General features: G+C 48.7%; 1 protein-coding gene across 2 annotated transcripts in view; it reads left to right on the forward strand.

Moving 5' to 3' along the window:
* Positions 1-26108, forward strand: part of LOC148506517 (class I histocompatibility antigen, F10 alpha chain-like) — a 221024-nt gene that overhangs the window by 18273 nt on the left and 176643 nt on the right. The window contains exon 1 of one of the 2 annotated variants that reach the window (XM_088446650.1): positions 1631-1779. The exons of the other annotated variant lie outside the window; for it this stretch is intronic. Within the exon in view, the coding sequence (XP_088302776.1) occupies positions 1731-1779 (49 nt within the window). The 5' untranslated portion in view covers positions 1631-1730. Of the gene's footprint in view, positions 1-1630; positions 1780-26108 lie in introns of those variants that run through there. 2 annotated transcript variants of the gene reach the window in all.

The raw sequence follows: 26108 nt of genomic DNA on the forward strand, positions 1-26108 counted from the left end.
GGAAGGTGCTTGAAAACGGGGAGTGGAGATCCGATCGCAGTCGTGCTTAAAGGTCAAAACGGGTGTTTTATGGGTGTGCATAATTAAAACAGCAGCGTCATTGACCACGTCACTGGGTTATTTTTTAGCCAGAACTGCTCGCAAAATTGTGGTAGCAAAAACCAACCACAAGAATAGCGAGCAGCTCATACCCTGTTCGATGTACTCGATTAATCTAATAAATAGTGGACATGACGTAGGATGCGAGCGGCCAGGGGGCGTAGTTTCCCAAAAAACGACCGCAAGTTTTGTTCGCTCGTTCAGACCTAGAGGCGTGAACAGACCGCAAACAGCGAACGGTTCATTTGAATAGCCACCCCTATTTTCTGGACGAGCGAGCGCAAATAGCGACCGGCTCTGAATCAGGCCCTAAATTTCCCCAGCACACCACAATGGACCATCAACAGTGACATACATCCTACACATACGTCTTACACACATCCTACACATACATGCCGACTTTCTGGCTGCCCCCTAAGGTTTTAGCGGCCGACCCGGGAGACTTGCTTCTCTTGCAGGCAGTCAGGTGCGCCACCCGATTTTCGGAAGCCTACCATTCCAGGTGTGTAGGCAATATGACCCTACATGATGGTAATAATGCAGAGATCTCAGGGCCTGATTCAGAGCTGAACGCTCTGACCAGAGGCCCTCCTACCTGAAAATGGAGCGGCCTCTTGGACGCTCGCATAGCTGTGGGTTACCACCCACAGCTTATGCGAGCGTCCATGATGATGGTCGCGATGGTCAAGACCATCGCGACCATCGGGCTTGCGACGAGACCCTGCGGTAGGGTCTCGGTGACCGCAAGCCCTGGAGTGATTTTGGCTCTATCAGAGCCAAAATCACTCCCACTGACATCACTAGTGATGTCAGTGGGGCCGGACCCAGACGGTAGGCGTTCCCATGGGAACGCCTCCGTCTTGCAGCCACGCCCCCGGCACGCCCACCAAAGGGGGCGTGCTGTCACTCACCATCGACAGCACGCCCCCTTTGGTGCGAGACCCCGAGCAACGTATTTCTTGTCGCTCGCCGGGTCTCGCGCATGCGCACGACGGAGCTCCTCTGTCGTGCGCATGTGCATTCGCCCAACATCGACCCGCTTGCGAGCGACCTTCGCTCGCAAGCGGGTCTGAATGACCCCCTCAGTTACCTATGGTAAGTCAGCTAGCCACAGAATCTGTGTAATTAATTTGTGTCCCTTATTAAAGGGATGATCTGGCAACCCTACCATCAACCATCGATGGTCAGAGGCGGATGGTGTTTTCACCTTTGATGGTCAGCCATCGATGGTAGAATCTGAATCTGAAAAACAAACACATTTTGTGCATGTGTGTGCAATATGGAAACTATTGAATGCCCACCATCAATGGTTTCTGATCGATGCATTAAATCCATCGATGGTCACCACTATATAAATGTGTTTTGTCTCTGGCACATCTGACTTTCACTTTCTCTCTCAGCTTTCCTAACCTTTTCAGTCACCCTCTGCCTGGTAACTGCTGATCATCTGTCTGCTCATTTTCCTATTGGTCAGAGACCCAGACACCATCCAATCAGCACAGAGACCGCACCCCCTGTGTACAGAATTACTGAGTCACTGGGTGACACTATTATTACACTTGTGAGTTTCTCTCCGGGAAGTTTCTTCTGTTACGGATCCAGGTCCCCCCCAATATATCACACACAGGAGGATGTCCCCCCTCTTCCTGCTCATTCTGGGGGTGTCAGGTGTCTGCTCTGGTGAGTATATGGGGGGAGCAGGTATATAATAATATGTATGTGTGTCATGTTATTAGTAGTAGGGGATTGTCATTGTGTAACATGGTGGTTTTATCATTATTATTATTATTATTATTATTATTATTGTTATTATGTATTTATAAAGCACCAGCTTATTACTCAGCACTGTACACACTGAGGGGATCATGATACAAATAAATAACATACAATGGGCATGATTCAGCAGCAGACGCATATACAATCGCTAATAGATCACAGTTGCTAAAATACACTAATGCCGTCCAAAACACATCCGAGCATAGCGATGCCCTCTGCTGCCTCCTCATATCCGTATGACGACGTGTGGTGTAAACATCGGTACCATCGATGCACAGCAGGCAGCCATGGTTCATATGTGGCAAATCTGGCCAGCCGCAGACTCGGCAGCTCTCTTGGCACACAGAGGGCTCTCATGCTGCAAAGGAGATCACAATGCCTAATTTATGTACGGCCCCATGAAACGGCGATTAAACGGTCAGACACGCCTGCGTTTGCCTAGCCATCCCCCCCTTACCTCCCCCAAATGGTGACTTCCTGTCACTCACTTTGCGAGTGGTTCCTCTGTATGGGCGCATTTGTAAAGTGCTGCGTTTGCGCACATGTATTAGCAAACAAATGGCCGATCTGCATAGAAATCGCCTTTGCTTCCGTCTCTGAATCTGGCCCAATGACATGAAATAGGAAGGTGAAGATGGTCCTGCCCATGTGAGCTTACAATCTAAGCTGTGTGGGGATCATTTGGTACCAGAGGTAGTGGCATAATAACTGTAGCTGCATGTGTGGCTGGAATGAGGGGAGAAAGGACCGTCCCTTACCATTTACATTCCTGTCCTGGATAAGGCTGTCAGTGTTGTGCTGCACGGGCTCTTCTGGTTATCTGCCATGTCCCTGGTGGTATCCGGTTGTTTGGTCCACCCAGGGCCGGCCCTAGCCCAAATTTTTTGGTAAGCGAGTATATTTTTTTGGGCCCCCCTATGCAGTGCCCCTTTTACAGTGCCCCCGGTAGTGGTCCCCCCTGTGCAGTGCCCCCAGTAGTAAGCCCCTTATATAGTGCCCCAGCAGTAGTTCCCCCCTATGCAGTGCCCCCAGTAGTAGTCCCCCTATGCAGTGCCCCCAGTAGTAGCCACCCCCTTGTAGTAGTCGCCCACTTTGTAGCAGTCCCCCCCCTTGTTGTGCCCCCAGTGGAGGTTTCCCCCTATGCACTGCCCCAGTAGTAGCCACCCCCTTGTAGTAGTCCCCCCTTTGTAGTAGTGCCCCCCTTGTTGTGCCCCCAGTGGAGGTTCCCCCCCTATGCAGTGCCCCAGTAGTAGCCACCCCCTTTGTAGTAGTCCCCCCCTTGTTGTGCCCCCAGTGGAGGTTTCCCCCTATGCACTGCCCCAGTAGTAGCCACCCCTTGTAGTAGTCCCCCCTTTGTAGTAGTGCCCCCCTTGTTGTGCTCCCAGTGGAGGTCCCCCCCATGCAGTGCCCCAGTAGTAGCCACCCCCTTTGTAGTAGTCCCCCCCCTTGTGCCCCCAGTGGAGGTTCCCCCCCTATGCAGTGCCCCAGTAGTAGCCACCCCCTTGTAGTAGTCCCCCCTTTGTAGTAGTGCCCCCCTTGTTGTGCCCCCAGTGGAGGTTCCCCCACTATGCAGTGCCCCAGTAGTAGCCACCCCCTTGTAGTAGTCTCCCCTTTGTAGTAGTCCCCCCCTTGTTGTGCCCCCAGTGGAGGTCCCCCCCCTATGCAGTGCCCCAGTAGTAGCCACCCCCTTTGTAGTAGCCCCCCCCCTTGTTGTGCCCCCAGTGGAGGATCCCCCCCCTATGCAGTGCCCCAGTAGACACACATGTAATAAAAATAAAACCACTTACCTGAATCCCCGTTCCGGCCACCGCCATCCGCTCCTCAGTCCTGGACGGGCCGCTCTGCATTATGGGAGAGACGTCATAACGTCTCTCCCATTACCAACTGCGAGAGCAGTGGGCGCAGTAGCCAATGAGAGTCTGACCGACTATCATTGGCTGCTAATCCAAAGAAACACATAGCTGCCGGCGCCGGCGGCTGTGTGTTTGTCACTGTGTAGTGCTGACCGAACTCCACCCGGTCAGCGCTACACGCGCGGTGCAGCTGTGTCACAGAGACACAGTCTGCCCGCTGCCCACATGGTCGCAGCTGAGGCGCCCTCCACTATGTGGCGCCCTACTCAGCTGCGTACCATGCGTAATGGTAGATCCGGCCCTGGGTCCACCTCACTCGACAATGCATACACCGACCATCGTACATCGACTCCATCTAGGTCGACAGTTACTATAGATCGACAAACCATAGATCGACCGCACCTCTCTATCGACAAACACAAGATCGACACGGACATTAGATCAACACTACATCTGATCGAAACATAGCATACCGACAATATAAAGATCGACAACACACAAGGTAGGCCTAATAACAAAACAAAATAAATAGGTAGATAGCTGATCGACATAGAAAAGAACGACGAGTCCAAGATCAAAACCGTGCCTGGTACATCTGTCTGGCTTCATGGTTGCTGCTGGACACAGATCCAGGACACTTGTTATCTATGGTCACAGAGTTCGGGGTGGCATCTGCTGCCACCTAGGGGGCAGAACAGATCACCAGAGGAGGGACAGCGATGGCAACAGGAATAACAGTTGAGATCACTTGGCCAGTAACTGAACCAAGTTGGAATCCAGAGATCTTCACCAATGACCGGTGCTACCGTTAGGCAGTTGCCCAGAGCACCAAAAATAGGGGGCATCTAAAGGGGGGTTTATGTAGGCAAAGTACAGTAACAGGGTTTTATGTAATTTGCGTATCGGGCAGATGTGAAAGTACCAGCAGATCTGATGCGGGTACATGACCCTTAGTGAGAGGTGCACACTGATGATGATGATGATGACCATCAGCAGGGACAGTGCAAGTGTGTAACATAAATATAGAAAACGGCAGCACTAACGCTCATAGGCACTACCAGCACCAGGCTATACCAGGCTGGTGATACTATACTGCAGCATGGGGTCTCCCTGCCATCATATCACCCAGTCCTGCTCCATTCAGCACCCGGCTGACTTCCCTGGTGAAATGAGGCTCAAAATAGAAATACGTCCCCTCAAGAAAACCAGCTCAGTACTGACAGCGCTGGGGGGCTGTGTGAGGTGATGACACTTTTAAAAATATTTACAGTATTAATATGCTAGAGAACTACAGGTCCCAGCAAGCCTAGTCATGTCTAAAGAGCTAGGGCAGTGTTGGCTAACCTTAACACTCCAGCTGTTTTGGAACTACATAACCCAGCATGCACTGCTACAGTTTTGCTATTAGGGCATGCTAAAACTGTGGCAGGGCATGCTGGGATATAGTTCCACAACAGCTGGAGTGTCAAGGGTAGCCAACACTGAGCTAGGGTATGCTGACACCTGTTGAACTACAGGCACCAGCATATCTATTGCTGACCGGATATGTTGGCACTTTTAGAACTACAAGCGCCAGTATGCACTCGCATCAAGGGCCCACTGGAACCTGTAGTTCACCTGTAAAAAAAACTAAAGTCACCCACATGACAGTGCCCACTATGATTGGGGCTTATTGTGCAGTAGCCATCAATTTAGCCCCATGCTGAACGGGCTGGAGCTGGGTGACATTATGACAGGGGGACCCCACATTACTGGTATCCCTAGTATGGTATCACCAGCCCGGCCTATCACAGCCTAGTGCTGGCAGCTTCATTTCCATGGGGACTGCGCACTGTGTGTCTCTCCGATTTTGCCGCTACCAGCCTAAGTTGTGAACGCAAGAGCCGGTCGAACTTGTTTCGAGGAGGAGTGGGCACTGGGGGCCTGATTCAGACCTACTCGCGAGCGGCTGTCCGCTCGCAAGTGGGTCGATGGTGTGCACTGCGCATGCGCACGATGGAGGGAGCTCCGTCGTGCGCATGCACGAGACGAGCGAAGGACTTTCCTTCGCTCGTTGTGTCTGATCAAAGGGGGCGTGCTGTCGATGTTGATTGACAGCACGCCCCCTTTGGTGGGCGTGCCGGGGGCGTGCCTCCCAGACGGGGGCGTTCCCAAGGGAACGCCTACCGTCAGAAGCCGGCCCCACTGACATCACTAGTGATGTCAGTGGGAGTGACTTTGGCTCTGATAGAGCCAAAATCACTCCGGGCCTTGCGGTTGAGATACTCAACCGCAGGCTTCGGCTCGCAGTGGCGATGGTCGCGATGGTCAAGACCATCGCGACCATCATCCTGCACGCTCGTATATGCTGTGGGTGGTGACCCACAGCTATACGAGCGTCCAGGAGGACGCTCCATAATTATGGAGGTGGGTCCTGATTCAGAGCGAGCGCTCTGGTCAGAGCGTCCAGCTCTGAATCAGGGCCTGTATTCTCTAAAAAAGACAACACGGTAGGACTTCATCAAGTGGATCGATATCAGTGGCGGGCTGGGCCGGGGGGCAGGGTGCCATATGCCCCCCGGGCCGGTAGACTTTTGCCTCAGTGAGGGCCGGTATCACTAGTGCACAGGTATGACTGACGGCCGGGTGACAGGCAGAAAGTGCTCTCAGTCGCTCCGACTATAGCAGCATCAGAGTGGCTGGGCAGCATTCTCTGCCTGTTACCGGGCTGTCTGTCACCCTATGTAGCTTGTGGCTGCACACTGAGCAGCGCTGCTTCCGAGGCCGCTCCGCTGCAGGGACTGTGCACCTACTTCTGTGTCCTCTGTCCCTTCCCTCGGGCTCCTTCCTCTCCCCGGCTAAGACCCCGCCCCCTCACTGAGAGGCCCCGCCCCCTCTCTTACTCTCACTGACTATATTAATCAATCACCTCCCGACCCTGTGGAAGACCCCGCCCCCTCACCACGAGTCTCCGCCCCTTCACTAGTCTATCCTGTCTGTGTCATCTCTTCCTGTACCCTGGAGCTCCGCAGGGACCAGAGACAGAGCAGCCTTCCAGGCAGGTAAGTGCCAGTGGAGGACTACATGTTTACATGACATTTGAGAGGGAAGGGGGTGGGGGGTGTTGGAATACTTATGCAATGGGGGTCTGTAGTTATTTTTATCTTTGGGGGGATGGGGTGTTTTAATACTGTCGGTGCTGGGGGTGATGTAATAATGTGTGTGAATGTGGAGGGGGTATTATTATTGTGTGTGAGGGCTACTGTATATTCATAATACCTGTGTTATATGTGGGTCACTGATGATTTCTGCATAATCTGGTGATTACTGCGTTATCTGGCAGCCATTACAACGCTCCCTGATCAGGTGGTCACTGAGAACGTCCCTGCATTATATGGCAGTCACTGCGACACTCCCTGATCTGATGTTCACTGCGAACCTCTCTGCATTATATGGCAGTCACTGCGACACTCCCTGATCTGATGGTCCCTGCGAACCTCTCTGCATTATATGGCAGTCACTGCGACACTCCCTGATCTGATGGTCCCTGCGATCCTCTCTGCATTATATGGCAGTCACTGCGACACTCCCTGATCTGATGGTCCCTGCGAACCTCTCTGCATTATATGGCAGTCACTGCGACACTCCCTGATCTGATGGTCCCTGCGAACCTCTCTGCATTATATGGCAGTCACTGCGACACTCCCTGATCTGATGGTCCCTGCGAACCTCTCTGCATTATATGGCAGTCACTGCGACACTCCCTGATCTGATGGTCCCTGCGAACCTCTCTGCATTATATGGCAGTCACTGAGATGCTCCCTAATCTGGCTGTCACTGCAAACCTCTCTACATTATTTAAAGCACACCCACATTAGGCACACCTTACTTACAGAGACTATTATCATGTGTCTTTTCTCTATTGCAATGCGCTGGTGGAGAAATCGGGCCACTTACTTGTGTCTGCCCCCAGGCCAAAAGTTGCCAGCCAGCCCCTGATCGATATAGAGTATCATTTATAGACAGTTGTCTATATAAATATTCCCCCAGTGACACCTTGTGCTTGTCCTGAACAGGCCTGACCTGGTGTAAGTACAAGTGCCAGTTTTTTTTAATTGCTCCTTCCCATGTTATGAATAATGAACCACTGTCCTGCCAAAAAGATCCCTGTTGCCTCCACCTTTTTGTGAACCTCGCCTCTTTTGCAGCTTCATCTCTAAGGGCTGTATTCAATTAGTCACAATAATTTACCGGCGAGAAAATTAGTGGTAGCCTTGGGATTTTTTGTCCAAGGCTGTTCAATTACAACCCATTTTCCTCGCATGGTAATGATGTGGCTAATGCACGGTAACCTGTTTGAGCCTCCCTCAGGCTCTGAAAGAAATCTGCATTAAGTCCAGCCTTCGGGCTTTAATTAAATAGCCCTGGCCGACCAATTAGCTCATGGTTAATTAATATATATTAAAAGTCTGTGGTGCCAGAGGTATATACCACATTATTTAAACAAAAAATCATACATGCTCCGCACTCACCTATTACACTCCAAACTGTATTGCATTTAAAGTCAGAATATTAAGCTAGCTACATATTATGTGGTTTTTTGATCGAACTGACAATCGGGGCAATTTAGCGGCAAATTCAAGGGGCGCTACACACAATACAATCATAGGAAATATGGTCATATTATCTAGAATGTCCACACACTGCACAATATCAGGACATTTTGGCAAGTTTGACTGATCGGATAATTAAAGGAGAGCATTTGTGGCTGTTTCTTTTACCATTTTACAAAAGCATAGCCAGCCATGGACATCTGAGCCCGTTCTCTTGGAAATTTTTTGGGAAAAATGTTTTGGGGTTCCCTCATATTTTAAGTAACCAGCACCGGGCTGAACCAGCCAGGGGGCTTATACTATAGAAGGGAGACACATAGCATGGGGTCCGACTGCCATCATTTAAATCAGCACCAAACTAGTCAGCCCAGGGCTGGCAATCCTCGAAAAATGAAGACCCCAAAAATACAATTGGGTCCCCCTTCCTGAGGATCAAACAGCCTTCTCCACACCCCTGGTGACAGTGGGTTCAGGGGTAATTGTACAAAAGATAGGAATTTATTTTATTCTGTACAGTGGGACTACAGGTCTCAGCAAGCCTGCCCTGGCATGCCACCATGCCGACAGTAAGGGCCCACTGGCACCTTTACCCCCTTTGTAAAGAAAAAAAAAAAAAAAAAAAAGAGAAGGCACACACTCTATGTTAATCTTTATTACATAGTCCTGCGCACTCACACTACATACTTACCTACTCTATGGCGCTGGTTACTGTCACTTTACTTGAAGACGTTTCAGCAATTAGCACAATGCCCAGTTGCAGTAGCTAACGGCTCTTCATTTCCCAGTTTTAGGCGATGTAGACAGTTCCTAGGCATTCTCTACATTCCCTGAATTGTCCACTGCTGCTATGACATATGTACACGTATATCTCTTCTGCATCATTCCCCTCGATTATTAAAGTCATAAGAACTCCCCATTTATGGTGACAGGTATTGGGCACTTTCTCTCATTTTTGGAGGTTCTGACGAAAATTATCTCTACTGAGCAACTGTTGCCCATTCACCATTTGGGACAGGACTCAGTGAGCCTACACTCCAAAATCCAGGAACTGTGGACTACATAGATTTCCACCCTCCAAATAAATGAGCTGTATTTAAAGCATTCATGGAACTTCAGTGTCTCCTATGTGGGTATGCAGTCACGATGCCGACGGTCTAAATGCCGACCGTTGGCATCCCGACTGTTTAATCCTGGTAAGGGTCTAATGACAGGCATCGAAATCCCGACGCCTGTCATTTTACCTACGTCGGGAGCCCGGCTTCCCGATCGAAGGTAAGCCGGGCGCGGATAGCTGCATGGGGGGGACGGTTAGGGGCTCCCGGGGGGGACTTAGGGTTAGGCACCCGGTAGGGTTAGGCTAGGGGAAGGGGGAGGTTAGGGTTAGGCACCCCAGGGGGGGAGGTTAGGGTTAGGCAACCCCCGGGAGACTTGGGTTTAGGCTGCTGGGAAGGGTGGGTTAGGTTTATGCACTTACAGGGGGGGTTAGGGTTAGGCACTTGGGGGGGAGGTTCGGGTTAGGGGGCGTTAGGGTAGTTAGTACTTACCTTAGCTGCTGTCGGGATGTTAACTGGTGCCGGTCTTCCGGCTTCGGGATTTGAACCCCAATCCCCTTATGAGGATGGGCAGCAAATATCCAATCAGTCAATGCTACAACTATGGTCCATGGCATATCTGAACCACCATGGGGGCACCAGGAGTGCCCAGGACATTAGGGTAACTGTTCAAATCAGGCAGTTGGCGAGCAGAATGTTTTGGTCTTCACAATAGTTTTCATCCCAGGTGTAGACAGTTTGGAGGTTGACCTCATCCTCAAGTTGGAGAACTACTGCGCCAGGACCAGGAATCACTGGGCATTGCTAGTTGATGCCATGGCGGTTTCCTGGAATTATCCTCTCATCTACCTGTTTCCTCCTGTAGCCTTGTAAAAGCTGTTTATGCAAAACGTACGTCGGCACTTGCCAAGTGTCTGTCATGTCTCACTGATCTAATTGTTGTAGGATACAATAGGTAGTAGCTGTATCACTGGTGTAACTCACCGCAATCATTAATTCATGTCATTACTACTACCCTCACTTGTAATCAATAGAGGAATGAGGAAGGAGTAGGCATAATATGAATCTGCAGCGGTGTAATATGTATATAGACGTCTAAGCCACTATACATGTCAGAAGTGATCGTGGAAGTGGCACTTAAAATTCAGACAGTGATGTGCGCTTTATAATAAACATTATTGATTCATCGAACAATCACAATTATGGATATTTAGCAGGCACACAATGATAAATTAGAGTGTATATGAAGGTTGAGGGGAGGGAATAAGATTACTGTCCTCCACTCATCTGAATCTAAGCTCATGAATGAGTGACACGGGCTATATACTATATCAGATACATGGTGATGATCAATTTTGCTGCCTATAATAAATCCATCTTCTTTTTAAATAAACCTGTGAATATTACAGTAGTGGGTCCTCATAAAATGAAATGAATGACAACACACTTGTGAGATCTTTCTACTTCTGGGTCCATAGGGTATCCACAGGATACCTTGGGGTATAGGTGATGGCGGCAGACATCCAGGCACCACAGAGTTAATTTTCAGCCTCCCAGGATGCACTGGGGTCCCTCTCCTATACCCCACCCCCGAGCCTCAGGCCACTCAGTTTTCGTCGGTGCCTGGCCGGACCAGTCGCACCGTACAGAGGGGGGTCTTTTCAAGGCCCCTGAAGATTTCTTCGCAGCTGTGGCTGCACAACTAGAGTGCTCCAGCATAGGATAGTCAGTATTGACGTCCATGCTGTCACTCCTACACCCCGCCGGTACCAGAACGCCGGTAACGATCCGGGGATGTTGGTAGGTAGCTGGGGTCACAGCTAGCGGTGACCCCGGCTACCTGGACTGTGGCCGGATGCACGGGGGACAAGGTAAGCGGCGGGGTCCCGTGGTGGGCACGCGCCGGTAACACAGTCCTTTGGGTCCCCAGGCAGGGTGCTCCCTGGGGACCGGCTGCGCGTGTGGCCAGGTACTGATCCTGCGCCTACCACTAGACCACCAGGGACAGCGGACCGCAGCATGTGCGGTACAGCGCGGCGTCCCAGGGGTTAATAGCAGGCCAGGGGAGAACGCCTTCCCTGTCTCACAGCTGGCGTCTCCCCCGCTGCACAGTGCCATTCCACAGCGGTCTGAGCAGGCTGTCAGCGCTCCTCCCCCGGGCCCGCCTCCTCTCTGCTCCTCGGTGGCCATTTTCTCACTACATGTACTGGGAATGACAAACGCTGCTGGAAGCTGTTACAGGTGCCATTGCGGTCCGGGTCCCCCGCATACCTCTCCTTCAATTAAGGTCAGTGTATGCAGCACTGTTTCCTACCAGGCTTTGGTCTGTGTAGTTGATCGCAGTGCTTGTAATGCAGGATGTTATCTGTGCATTGTATGTGACTTAAATGCTAGCGCTGTTTGCCTGTACTTTCACTTCTGACTGTCAGCCATTTTCCTATCCCTGTTCTTCTTCTGCTACAGCCCTTGCGGTGCGGTGTTGCAGGGTGTTTATTACCTCACAGTAAACGTGGTTTTTCTGTGTGGGAGGTCACATACGCTCCGTTCACACTCCTCATGTCTGAAAGTGAACGAGGATATCCTCTTCCAGCTATAATATACTGATATAATGTGCAGTTAGCGGAGGGATATGTAGACACTGAGGGATTATGGAGGGCATGTTGTATTATACTGTATATCACGCCCCATTTCTGTCACTGTACCTGCACAAAAAGGGACCGCCCTCGGCTGGCTAAGATGCTTACAGCCCTTGTGGGCAACGCCCCCTGCGTTTCCCCATAGGGGTTATCGCAGCGAGTGGTGGTCTCATCACATGCAGGGGTCCCTGGGCAGTTGATGGTACCCCAGTGTATCCTGTTTTTCACCCCCCCCAGGTCTCGCAAGAGCCTGTGTGGGTGAATTTATTGTCCAAATGGTATAGCACCTGATGGACGTTTTACAGGGGGAGTCACCATTTCGGCTTTCTAAACGGCCTTTCGGGTCTCAGATGGCTAAGGATAATAAGGGCATGACGTCTGATGATGGTGACATTATTGACTTTTTCAGATACGAGCCCCTTAGTGCAGAGGAGGCGTAGTCTGGGTCTAAAGTCTATATACCTGGCCTTATACGGGCAGTCCGTGCGGCTTTGGTTATTACATATCCCCCGTGGCTAAATCCAAATATGCCTTCTTTAAGGATAAGGGTGTTGCCACTGTAATTCCTCTATCTGGTCAGGTGGATCATTTAGAGGAGGCGTGGAAAATCCAGGTAAGCGGTTCCAGCCTCAAAAACGGTTGACCTTTTGCATACCCCTTTGCGGATAATTATTTTTCCGAATGGGAGTTACCTTTACGGGTAGATTCTCATGTTACATGCCTAGTGAGGAGTGCTACGTTGCCCATGCCCTCCAGGTCCTCCTTGAAGGAGGTTACACATTGCAAGGTGCAAATATATCTAAAATCCAATTATTCCCTTGCTGGAGGGGCTTCTAGGCCGGCTATGGCCGTGTGCTGGGGGGCCAGAGCCATGGAGCGCTGGGTAGGTAACTGGATCTCTGCACACTGACTCTCCAGCAGAGCAGGTGGATTGTGGCAAATTCTCAGAGACTTAGCCACGTTCATAATGAGACAGTCTTACATATAGCCTACTCCTTTCCAGAATCTCCTTGGCAGCAGTAGCGGCTCGGCAGCAGTAGCGGCTCGCCGGTCCCTGTGGTTGCGCTCTTGGAAAGCGGACGCAGTTTCCATTTGGAATGCTTTGCCTTTTACGGGACAGGTCCTGTTTGGCCCTCATCTGCACACAATTGTGGCCCCGCAGGCAGCAGCTACGTCTGCGTGTCTGCCATCGGCTACAGTCCCATCGGGGTCTGGGGCTTCGTCTTTTCAGCCCTGTGAGGCCAGGGCTGAAATATAGCTTTCCAAGACAGTCAGTAGCCAGGAAATCTGCTCAACCATAAGAACAGGCTTGGAGTACAAGACTTCCTACTCCCAAGTTGGACTATAAGCCTTCAGCCTCATGGGACGGGCCTCCTCTCGGGGGACCCCAGAGTTGGAGGCCGGCTTCTCTAGTTCGCCCAGTGCTGGTGTCTGACCACCATGGACACTGGGGTAAGAGAAGTATTTTCTTGAAGGTATGTCCTCTCCCGGTAAAAGCCTCCCAGACGGTTTTTCGTTACAGGTCTCCTGTCAATTCAAGACAAGGCCCTGTAATTTTTGAGGGTGATACACTCTATGCTCCAGGCAGGAGTTATAGTACCTATTCCGTTGCCCCAAAGAGGAACGAGGTATTACTCCATCCTCTTTCTGGTACAGAAACCCAATGGGTCTTACCTGGACATCCTCAACCTCGAATCCTTCAACAAATTCTTAAGGGTTCCTCGGTTCAGGAGGGGGACCCTACATTCCATCATTCAATGGAGCCTGGGAATTTTGTGGTGTCGTTGGATATATTCAGGGTGACGACCTGAATGTCCCTATTTTCTTAGCACACCAGTGTTTTTCCTCAGGTTTGCAGTGGTCGATAAGCATTTCCAGTTTTACCAGGGTCATGGCAGTTATGGCAGCCCACCTGCGGATGCAGGGGGTCTGCTTGTTACCCAATCCGGGCGACCTCCTGTTGTTACCAGGGTCTCCTGAGATACTTCAGTGCCATCTGCAACGGACAATATCTGTGTTGCTACGTTAGGGCTGACTGATACACTGGAAATGGTCCTCTCTGATTCTTCACAGAGGATGCTCCATATCCCAACATCTGAGGATCTTTGTGATTGAGGAAAAGATCTCTGCATTACAGGCAAAGGTACGCAGTTGCCTGCAGAGTCGCCGAGTGTCTATTCACTCGGCAATGTGGTTCCTGGGTTCCAGGGTGTCGCTGTTCGACATGGTGGAGAGTACCCAGTTTCACTCTGAACCTCTAGAAAAATTGATCCTCTCCGGATGGGATGGGTTGCCCCATAGGATAAAGTCAATAGTGCTTTCCCCGGAGGTTTGACTCTCTCTAGCCTGGTGGCTGCGGAAAGCTCACCTAAACAAGGGGCACCCCCTTTGGGATTGCGGACAGAGTCCTTCTGACGACGGACGCCAGTATCCGTGGCTGGGAAGCAGTGACGGGTCCACACTTGTTCCAGGGCAGGTGAACACCAGTAGTTTTTGCGCTTCCCATAAACATCTGTGAACTCTGAGCAGTATTCAAGGTTCTCCAGCATGCAGGACAGGTCCTCCATGGAAATACCGTGCAGGTACAGTCTGACAACGCCATCATGATGGCTTATGTAAACCACCTAGGAGGTTCCCGAAGTCGGGCGACACTAACAGTGGTGGAAGGCTATATTCCTGCCGTCATCGGCAGTGTTCATTCAGGAATCCTCAGATGGAAAGCAGGCTTTCTCAGCCGTCAAGACGTGCATTCAGGAAAATGTCCTCTTCATCAGGAGGTGTTCAATCTTCTGGTGAACAAGTGGAGCCTTTCAGAGATGAGACTCTTCTGGTAGACGTATGTAGGTCCAATGGACCTTCCAAGTTGTGTACCTTGTCCCTCCGTTATCCCTTCTTCCTCCAGTAATAACAAGAAGGAGGCGCACTCCTGCTGATAGCTCGAGCGTGGGCCAGATGGCACTATTACTCAGATCTTCGGAGCCTTTCAGTTAACACTCCGAAGCTGTTGCCTCTACGACCGGACCTGTTGTCTCAGGATCCTGGCTGATACCCAGACCTGGGTTGTCTGTCCTTGACGGTGTGGCGGTGGAGACTGCCCTCTTAAGGTCTAGGAGTTTTTCCAGCTCTATAGTTAACAGGGCCTCTGTCCATGCTAAGAGCTAGGAAGCTTTTATCTGCAAGAATTTACCATCAGGTATGGCATACTTTCTTTCAGTTGTGTCGCCCTAGAGGCTATGCTCCTCGGGTTTTCCGGATATCCAGAGTGTTGGCTTTCCTACAGGTGGGCTTAGATAACGGTCTTCGCCTTGCTTACCTGAAGGTGCAGGTTTCTGCCCTGTTGGTTTCATCGTAGGATTGCTACTCTTCCTGATGTCCGCACCTTTGTGCGGGGTGTACATTATATTCAGCATCCCTTTGTTCCACCTGTGGCTCTTTGGGATTTGGCTGTGGTCCTTAGGGCTCTCTGAGGACCGCCATTTGATCCACTGGGCTCAGTGGATTTCAAATGGCTTACGGCTAGGACTGTATTCCTTCTGGCCATTGATTCGGCCAGTAGGATCTCAGAATGGGGGGCTCTGTCATGTAGACCTCCCTTTTTCTCATCTTTCCTAGGAACAGGGCAGTGCTTCGCACTTGCCCTGGTTTTTTACCTACGGTGGTGTCTAGTTTCCACATCAATGAGGAATTTATAGTACCTGCCTTTACTTCCCCAGTCCTGTCTACTGGTGAGGCCTCTTTGGATGTGGTACAGGCTCTAAGAATTTAAGTTGACTGTACCAGTCCATTTAGGAAATCAGACTCTCGGTTTTGTCCTTTCTGGTTTCCATAAAAAGGGTTGGCCTGCCACTACGCTAACTTTGGCAGGATGGATTCACAGGTCTTCCTGTTCCATCCTCTATTAAAGCTCTTCCACTAGGTCTGTGGGTCCTTCGTGGGCAGCTCGACGTGGTGCCTCAGCGGTTCAGCGGTGATTGGCAGCCACGTGGTCATCCAGATTTTTGTAAGGTATTATGCGTTTGATACCTTCGCCTCTCAGGATGCTTCCTTCGGGCGGCGGATTCTCCTTACAGCACAGGAGCGTCCCCACCCTTAAAGGATACTGCTTTGGGACATCCCCAAGGTATCCTGTGGATACCCTATGGACCCTGAAGTAGAAAATATGAGATATGGTAAGAATTTACTCTTGTTATCTCTATTTCTACGAAGTCCATAGGGTTCCACAGGACTCCCGCCCTGTCGCACCTGTACTGCAGATGGGCTTTGATCTGGTCACCGGTTTCTCCATCTCCTTCTGGTGAGAATGTGATTCTTGTGTGTTCCAGACTTTCTTCTCTCTCTTTTTTGCTCCTGCTCCGGCCTATGGCTTGTTACGAAACTGAGTGGCCTGAGGCTCGAGGGCGGGGTATAGGAGAAGGACCGCAGTGCATCCTGGGAGGCTGAAAATTTTACTCTGTGGTGCCTGGATGTCTGCCGCTATCGCCTATACCCCAAGGTATCCTGTGGAACCCTATGGTCTTCGTAGAAATAGAGATAACAAGGGTAAGTTCTTACCATATCTCATATTATATTCTTTAACAGATTTTAGGTAAATGTATTAAACATCTGATATGCGATTATATATCTGTTGAGAAAAGACTCGGAATATATTTAAGTGTTGAGGTATGCTGAATGCACTTACTGTAATCTATGATACTCATGTGAATGGTAACTATAGTTGTTACAATTAGTTACAATTCAATACATGTTGCTATAATATGATATGAGATCTCTGCACAGCAACTCCAATTAGTTGGAGACTATCCAGTATATTTTGGATTATAAATAAATGTTATACCTTTATGAAGATCACACCAACATAAAAGATTTCATCAAAATTAGATGAGATGAGACATCCACATTAGGGAATTGATTTAACCTTTTTTTAAAGATACTTGACAGACACTTGTTTACATAAGAGTTTTTCACAATATTGACACATTTCTTACTATACTTTTAATATAATTTGCTTTGTTTTGCATATTACTTGAATAACTTATCTTAAAATATCAAAATAAAAGTTACATTTTATTATTTGTGCACCATATACAGATTCCCCTTTTTGTTTCTTTTTTCTTTCTTTCTAATATGTACGTTCTTTGAAGCTGTGGTAGCACCCCCATGTATGATCCTGATAGAGAACTATTAAAGTGTGGGGTCAATCTAGAATATATTTTTCCTAATTGTATTGTCCTGGTGCAACACAACTTGTTTCTTTTGTGCTTTATATCCTCCTGTAGTTATACTGCCGATGGTACTAATAAACTAAAGAGAGAAGCTGTTCACATCATCCTAGTGGCCCTGACCTGCCCAATAGGTTATTACATTCAGGCCCCCATTTAGTAACGAGTTTATCACCAAAACGAGTGATAAATGTCACTGTGTATAATAATGGTGCTCCAGCCAATCAGCTCCCAACTGTTATTTTTCTCATAGTTGACAGTTGGGAGCTGATTGGCTGGAGCACCATTATTATACACAGTGACATTTATCACTCGTTTTGGTGATAAAACTCGTTACTAAATGAGGCCCTCAGTGTCTTCCCGAGTGCCTCCTTATGGCCAGTACCGCTAAGATAGGGTCCCTTCCTGGCACCTGGCTTTGCCGTGCCTTGTAAATGGGATGACTATAGAGGCCATGAACCTAAGTATGATGTTACCCAAGGATGATGGTTTTTTGTAGTTACGTTAAATCTTTTTCTCTGGTCCCATGGGGGACACTGGACATCCTCCCTCACACTCCATATTGTTATGCTTTAATTTCTATTCTGATTTCTATTTTGTTAAATTGCTGACAGTTTTGCCTCTCCCCTGTATCCTCCGTATATGTACATCACCATCCAACAGGGGTATAGATGGGAAGAGCCTCAGTTAAAGTGCTAGTTTTAAAATTGCCCACACTCCTCCCGCTACTTACTATACCCCAGTGTTCTGTTATCCTCCATGGAATAGGAGAATAGTATCTGATGTAAGTACAAATATCCCATTGATGGATCCTTCTAATTACACCCCAAAGTACTTTGTTACAGTAAAAGGTCCTCGTTACTAATGTCTCTCTCTGCTTATCACAGCCATAGAAAACATTGTATCCGGCATTTACAGTCGATACTAGTTGGCTGTGATAAGAGAGATCATACTGTGTGTACCGCCAGTCCTACAGGTATCTGCACACACATGAGCTGCTGCTGCCGGCTCACAAAGTCACAGGTTATTGGAAGTTCCACTTTCAGCAAAAATAAATAAAATAGAAATTTTTTTTATAATATAGAGAATCTACAGTCAGGTGCATAAATATTGGGACATTGACAGAATTTTCATATTTTGTCCTCTATTCACCACCACAATGGCTTTGAAATGAAACAAACAAGATGTGCTTTAACTGCAGACTTTCAGATTTAATTTGAGGGTAATTACATCCAAATCAGGTGAACGGTGTAGGAATTACAACGGTTTCTATATGTGCCTCCCACTTTTTAAGGGGCCAAAAGTAATGGGACAAACTAAACAATCCTAAATCTAACTTTCACTTTTTATACTTTGTTGCAAATCCTTTGCAGGAAATTACAGCCTGAAGTCTGGAACGCATAGACATCACCAGACGCTGGGTTTCATCCCTGGTGATGCTCTGCCAAGCCTCTACTGCAAATGTCTTCAGTTCCTGCTTGTTCTTGGGGCATTTTCCCTTCAGTTTTGTCTTCATCAAGTGAAATGCATGCTCAATCGGATTCAGGTCAGGGGATTGACTTGGCCATTGCATAACATTCCACTTTTTAGCCTTAAAAAACTCTTTGGTTGCTTTTGCAGTATACTTCGGGTCATTGTCCATCTGCACTGTGAAGCGCCGTCCAATGAGTTCTGAAGCATTTGACTGAATATGAGCATATAATATTGCCAGAAACACTTCAGAATTAATTCTGCTGCTTTTGTCAGCAGTCACATCATCAACAAATACAAGGGAACCAGTTCCATTGGCAGCCATACATGCCCACGCCATGACACTACCACCACCATGCTTCACTGATGAGGTGGTATGTTTTGGATCATGAGCAGTTCCTTTCCTTCTCCATACTCTTCTCTTCCCATCACTCTGGTACAAGTTGATATTTGTCTCATCTGTCCATAGGATGTTGTTCCAGAACTGTAATGGCTTTTTTAGATGTTGTTTGGCAAACTCTAATCTGGTCTTCCTGTTTTTGAGGCTCACCAATGGTTTACATCTTGTGGTGAACCCTCTATATTCACTCTTGTGAAGTCTTCTCTTGATTGTTGACTTTGACACATATACACCTACCTCCTGGAGAGTGTTCTTGATTTGGCCAACTGTTGTGAAGGGGTTGTTCTTCACCAGGGAAATAATTCTTCTGTCATCCACCACAGTTGTTTTCCGTGGTCTTCCGGGTCTTTTGGTGTTGCTGAGCTCTCTGGTGTGTTCTTTCTTTTTAAGAATGTTCCAAATAGCTGATTTGGCCACACCTAAAGTTTTTGCCATCTCTCTGATGGGTTTGTTTTGATTTTTCAGCCTAATGATGGCTTGCTTCACTGATAGTGACAGCTCTTTGGATCTCATATTGAGAGTCGACAGCAACTGATTCCAAATGCAAATGTCACACCTAGAATCAACTCCAGACCTTTTACCTGTTTAATTGATAATGAAATAACGAGAGCGTAGCCCACACCTGTCCATGAAATAGCTTTTGAGTTGATAGTCCCATTACTTTTGGCCCCTTAAAAAGTGGGAGGCACATATAGAAACCGTTGTAATTCCTACACCGTTCACCTGATTTGGATGTAATTACCCTCAAATTAAATCTGAAAGTCTGCAGTTAAAGCACATCTTGTTTGTTTCATTTCAAAGCCATTGTGGTGGTGAATAGATGCCAATATATGAAAATTCTGTCAATCTCCCAATATTTATGCACCTGACTGTATATATTTGTTTAATCTTTATCTTAGAAGAAAATGCTTTATATAAACAATAAAATACTTTTCCCTGTAAAAGGTTCTGTGATTTCCATAGCAGCAGACAGGGTGTGGGGACAAACATGCGGAAGCTGCACTGCATGTGTACATGTTCTCTTAAGGGGGGTATCCACTACAAGATCTGAAAACAACTGCACGATTACGTCATTGTGTAAACCCCCCTTTACTCTCTAACAGGGGCACCAGGTTACTTACTCCATGTAGTCTAATGTACCCACTCTGTACCTCCCACTAAGTGGTGTACCTCCTTTAGATCAGTGCCTCCACCCAAGTATAAGTAAGTAGTATGGACCTACAGTACTTGGGAAACCCCTATTATATCAGTATAGTGTGTATTGCTGGGAGTTACATGCACTATATACTTTGGTCATTACAACCCATTACCGTCTTACTTAGGACCTTTGATCTTCGCTGCTTCATACCGTTTTCTGGATTAAGTACATACTCACTTTTAAAGATATTTTATCACTTTTATAGGGAAGTGAACAAATTAGTTAATTCATACATTAAAATATTACATGGAAATGTAAAGTGCACCAATTTATACATGAAGATATGAACATTTAACTGAACAAAGATGTACCACAGGCCATTAATGACAGATATAAATCTAGAAACACTTAATGACCAACTTTGCTATATTTTGTTCACTACTCTTACAGTACAGGATGAGTCCCAAAGTCTTCGGTAATGTTAATTTGCTTAACACTCCAGCAGCATAAAATAACTGGTTTCCTGGATGCTCCTGTCTCTTCCGTTATAAGCAGTAGAGAACATATGCAGTAGTGTACCATGTTACCATTTGTATTTAGGGGCCTATTCATCATCACTTAATTGTCACAAAAGCAGGTGAAAAAGCATATTTTCACCTGCAATTGTGTCAATTAAGTATTCGGGCCATTCATTAAGAAGGTGAAGCCGGAGATATCACAGATATACACCCCATACACTAGTATCACAGATATCTCCTACTTACCTTCTGTTTGTGGAATGGCCCGCTGTCCCCATACACTAGTATCACAGATATCTCCTGCTTACCTTCCTCTCCCGGAATGACCCACTGTCCCCATACACTAGTATCACAGATATCTCCTGCTTACCTTCCACTCCCGGAATGGCCCGCTGTCCCCATACACTAGTATCACAGATATATCCTGCTTACCTTCCTCTGGTGGAATGGCTGCTGTCCCCATACACTAGTATCACAGATATCTCCTGCTTACCTTCCTCTGGTGGAATGGCTGCTGTCCCCATACACTAGTATCACAGATATCTCCTACTTACCTTCTGTTTGCGGAATGGCCTGCTGTCCCCATACACTAGTATCACAGATATCTCCTACTTACTTTCTGTTTGCGGAATGGCCCGCTGTCCCCATACACTAGTATCACAGATATCTCCTACTTACCTTCTGTTTGCGGAATGGCCCGCTGTCCCCATACACTAGTATCACAGATATCTCCTACTTACCTTCTGTTTGCGGAATGGCCCGCTGTCCCCATACACTAGTATCACAGATATCTCCTACTTACCTTCCTCTGGTGGAATGGCTGCTGTCCCCATACACTAGTATCACAGATATCTCCTACTTACCTTCTGTTTGCGGAATGGCCTGCTGTCCCCATACACTAGTATCACAGATATCTCCTACTTACTTTCTGTTTGCGGAATGGCCCGCTGTCCCCATACACTAGTATCACAGATATCTCCTACTTACTTTCTGTTTGCGGAATGGCCCGCTGTCCCCATACACTAGTATCACAGATATATCCTGCTTACCTTCCTCTGGTGGAATGGCTGCTGTCCCCATACACTAGTATCACAGATATCTCCTGCTTACCTTCCTCTGGTGGAATGGCTGCTGTCCCCATACACTAGTATCACAGATATCTCCTACTTACCTTCTGTTTGCGGAATGGCCTGCTGTCCCCATACACTAGTATCACAGATATCTCCTACTTACTTGTTTGTGGAATGGCCCACTGTTCCCATACACTAGTATCACAGATATCTCCTACTTACCTTCTGTTTGCGGAATGGCCCGCTGTCCCCATACACTAGTATCACAGATATCTCCTACTTACCTTCTGTTTGCGGAATGGCCCGCTGTCTCCATACACTATTATGGGGACAGAATTCATCAAGCTCCGAAAATATTATATTTTCTACTTCAGGTTCCATAGGGTTCCACAGGATACCTTGGGGTATAGGCGATGGCAGCAGACATCCAGGCACCACAGAGTTAAAAATCTTCCATCCTCTCAGGATGCACTGGGGTCCCTCTCCTATACCCCGCCCCCGAGCCTCAGGCACTCAGTTTTTGTCGGTGCCTGGCCGAAGTCGGATGCACCGTACAGAGTGGGGGTCTCTAAGGCCCCTGAAGATTTTCAACGCAGCTGTGGCTGCACACCTAATGAGTGAACAACATGGACAGTCAATTCTGATGTCCATGTCGTCGCTCCTACACCCCGCTGGTACCAGAACGCCGGTATTGATGGTTGGTGGGTAATTTAAGGGACTCAGCTACCTACATTAATGAGGCAGCATTAGATATGGGCTTGCTTCCGTCTAGGATCTCCTCGGCAGGCTTGTCGTATCCTGTGGCTGCGGTCTTGGAAGGCGGATGCTGATTCCAAAAAGGGTTTGGAGGGTTTACCCTTCAATGGAGAAGTCCTATTTGGCCCTGACCTGGACAAAATTGTGGCCACTCTGGCAGCAGCTAAGTCTGCGTGCTTGCCATCAGCTACAGTCCCATCAGGGTCGGGTTCTTCGTCCTTTCGGCCCTACAGAACGCAGAATAAGTCCAGGGTACGTTCCTTCCCAAGAAGGACTGCCGCTAAGAAACCTGCAAAGCCTAAGAAGCAGGCTTGGAGTACCAGACGTCCTCCTCCCAAGTCCGATGACAAATCTTCGGCCTGACGGGACGGGCCTCTCTTTGGGGGACCCCAAAGTGGGAGATTGACTTCTGAAATTCGCCCAGAGCTGGTGTCTGACCACTTCAGACACATGGGTCAGAGAAGTGGTCTCTCAGGGGTACTTCCTCTCCCTCCGCAGGAGGCCTCCCAGCCGGTTTTTCACCATGGGCCTTCCGTCCGATCAGGACAAGGCCCGGGAACTCAAGAAGGTATTGCACTCGATGCTCCAGAATGGAGTTATCGTGCCAGTTCCTTTGTCTCAGAAGGGATTGGGGTATTACTCCAATCTTTTTCTGGTGCAGACACCCAATGGGTCCTACCGGCCAATACTCAACCTCAAATCCCTCAACAAATTTCTGAGGGTTCCTCGGTTCAGGATGGAGACCCGGCGTTCCATTATTTTAGCAATGGAACCTGGGGATTTCATGGTGTCGCTGGATATTCAGGATGCTTACCTGCATATCCATATTGTCCCAGCACACCAGTGCTTCCTCAAGGACCACTTCCAGTTTCAGGCTCTGCCCTTCGGTCTGGCTACAGCACCTCGGCTGTTCACCAAAGTTATGGCCGTCATGGCAGCCCACCTGCGGTTGCAGGGAGTCCGCCTGTTACCTTATCTGGACGATCTCCTGTTACTGGCGAAGGCCTCAGAGAAACTTCAGCGCCATCTGCAACTAACAGTCTCTGTGTTGCAGTCTCTCGGCTGGCTGATAAATTGGTCCTCCTTGGTACCATCACAAAGAAGGCTCCATCTAGGAGCTCTGTTGGATTCCCAACATCAGAGGATCTTGGTGACGGGAGAAAAGATCTCTGCGTTACAGGCAAAGGTCCGTCTTTGCCTGCAGAGTCGCCGGGTGTCTATTCACTCGGCAATGAGGTTACTGGGATCCATGGTATCCATGTTCGACATGGTGGAGTTTGCCCAGTTTCACTCAAGACCTCTGCAGAAGCTGATCTTCTCCGGATGGAATGGGTCGCCCCAAAGGATAAAGGCACAGACTATGGTGCTTTCCCCAGAGGTGCGATTATCTCTGGCCTGGTGGCTACAGACGGCTCACCTGAACAAGGGGCGCCCCTTTTGGAATGCAGACTGGGCCCTTCTGACGACGGATGCCAGTCTCCGAGGCTGGGGAGCGGTGATGGGTCCACACTTCTTTCAGGGAAGGTGGACATCGGTAGAAGCTGCTCTTCCAATAAACATATTGGAACTGCGGGCAGTATTCAAGGCTCTCCAGCAAGCAAGACAGGTTCTGCAGGGAAAACCTGTGCAGGTACAGTCGGACAACGCCACCACGATGGCATACATAAACCGCCAAGGAGGGACTCGCAGTCAGGCGGCTCTGACAGAGGTGTCCCGCATTCTAGTATGGGCGGAAAGGCATCTCACCGCAATATCAGCAGTGTTCATACCAGGAGTTCTCAACTAGGTGTGTCAGCTACTGGTGAACAAGTGGGGCCTTCCAGAAATAGATCTCATGGCCTCACGACACAACAACAAACTGCCAATGTTCGGGTCAAGAACAAGAGATGCAAGGGCTTGTCTAGTGGATGCTCTGGTGGTCAAGTGGACCTTCCAGTATGCGTACCTCATCCCTCCGTTCTCCCTTCTTCCTCGAGTGATACGCAAATTCAAGCAAGAAGGCGGCACGCTACTGCTGATTGCTCCAGCGTGGCCCAGGCGACATTGGTACACTGATCTTCAGAGTCTGTCAGTGGACACTCCGCTGTTGTTGTCTCAATGTCAGGACCTGCTATCTCAGGGTCCTTGCCTTCATCCGGACCTGAGTCGGCTGTCTTTGACGGCGTAGCTATTGAGACTGCCCTCTTAAGGTCCAGATGTTTCTCCAGCTCGGTGGTCAACACCATGCTGAGAGTTTGGAAGCCTTCATCTGCCAACATCTACCATAGAGTGTGGTGGGCTTTCTTCCAGTGGTATCGCACTAGAGGTTATGCTCCTCAGGTGTTCAGATTGTCCAGAATTCTGGCCTTCCTACAGGCAAGTTTAGACCAGGGTCTTCGCCTAGCTTCCCTGAAGGTACAGGTGTCTGCACTTTCAGTGTGGTTTCATCATAGGATTGCTATGCTTCCTGATGTCCGCACCTTTATGCAAAGGGTGCTTCTTATTCAGCCTCCCTTTGTTCCACCTGTGGCACCATGGGATCTGGCTGTGGTCTTGAAGACTCTTCAAGGACCGCCATTTGAACCACTGGGCTCAGTGGATTTGAAATGGCTAACCATTAAGACTGTATTCCTTCTGGCTATTGCTTCGGCCAGAAGGGTTTCGGAATTGGGAGCTCTCTCATGTAGACCTCCATTTCTAATTTTTCATAGAAACAGAGCTGTGCTGCGCACTCGTCCTGGGTTTCTTCCAAAGGTGGTATCTAGTTTCCATATCAACGAGGAAATTATTGTACCATCGTTTACTTCACCGGACCTTTCGGTTGGTGAGGCCACCTTGGATGTGGTGCGGGCCTTGAAAATCTATGTGGACCGCACTTCTGCTTTTAGGAAGTCTGACTTTTGGTTTGTCCTTTATGGCTTCCATAAGAAAGGTTGGCCAGCCACTAAACACTAGGGGCCTGATTCAGAGCCGTTCGCTATTTGCGGTCGTTCGTTCAAAAACAAGGGGTGGCTATTCAAATGATCCGTTCGCAAATTGCAGTCTGTTCACACCTCTAAGTCTGAACGAGCGAGCAAAACATACGCTCGTTTATTTGTTAAAAACGCCCCCTGGCCGCTCGCACCATACGTCATGTCCGCTATTTATTAGATTAATCGAGTACATCGACCAGCGTATGAACTGCTCGCTATTCTTGTGGTTGGTTTTTGCTACCACAATTTTGCGAACAGTTCTGGCTTAAAAAAAACCCAGTGACGTGGTCAATGACGCTGCTGTTTTAAATATGCACACCCATAAAACGCCCGTTTTGACCTTTAAGCACGCCTGCGTTCTGATTTCCACTCCCCGTTTTCAAGCACCTTCCCCTGTTACCACCCACATACGCCTCATCCTGTCACTCAAATTATCAGGCATTCGCTATTTTGCGAGCACATGAATTTCGGCCGCACTGACTGGTTCGCGCATGCGTATAACGATCCGTACGCATGCGCAGATGTGCGAACATCGCTCGGAACGAGCGTACTGCCGCTAGCGAGTGGCTCTGAATGAG

Source organism: Taudactylus pleione, unplaced genomic scaffold (genome assembly GCF_031769625.1).
Source record: "Taudactylus pleione unplaced genomic scaffold, aTauple2 ptg000400l, whole genome shotgun sequence".
Lineage (NCBI taxonomy): Eukaryota > Metazoa > Chordata > Amphibia > Anura > Myobatrachidae > Taudactylus > Taudactylus pleione.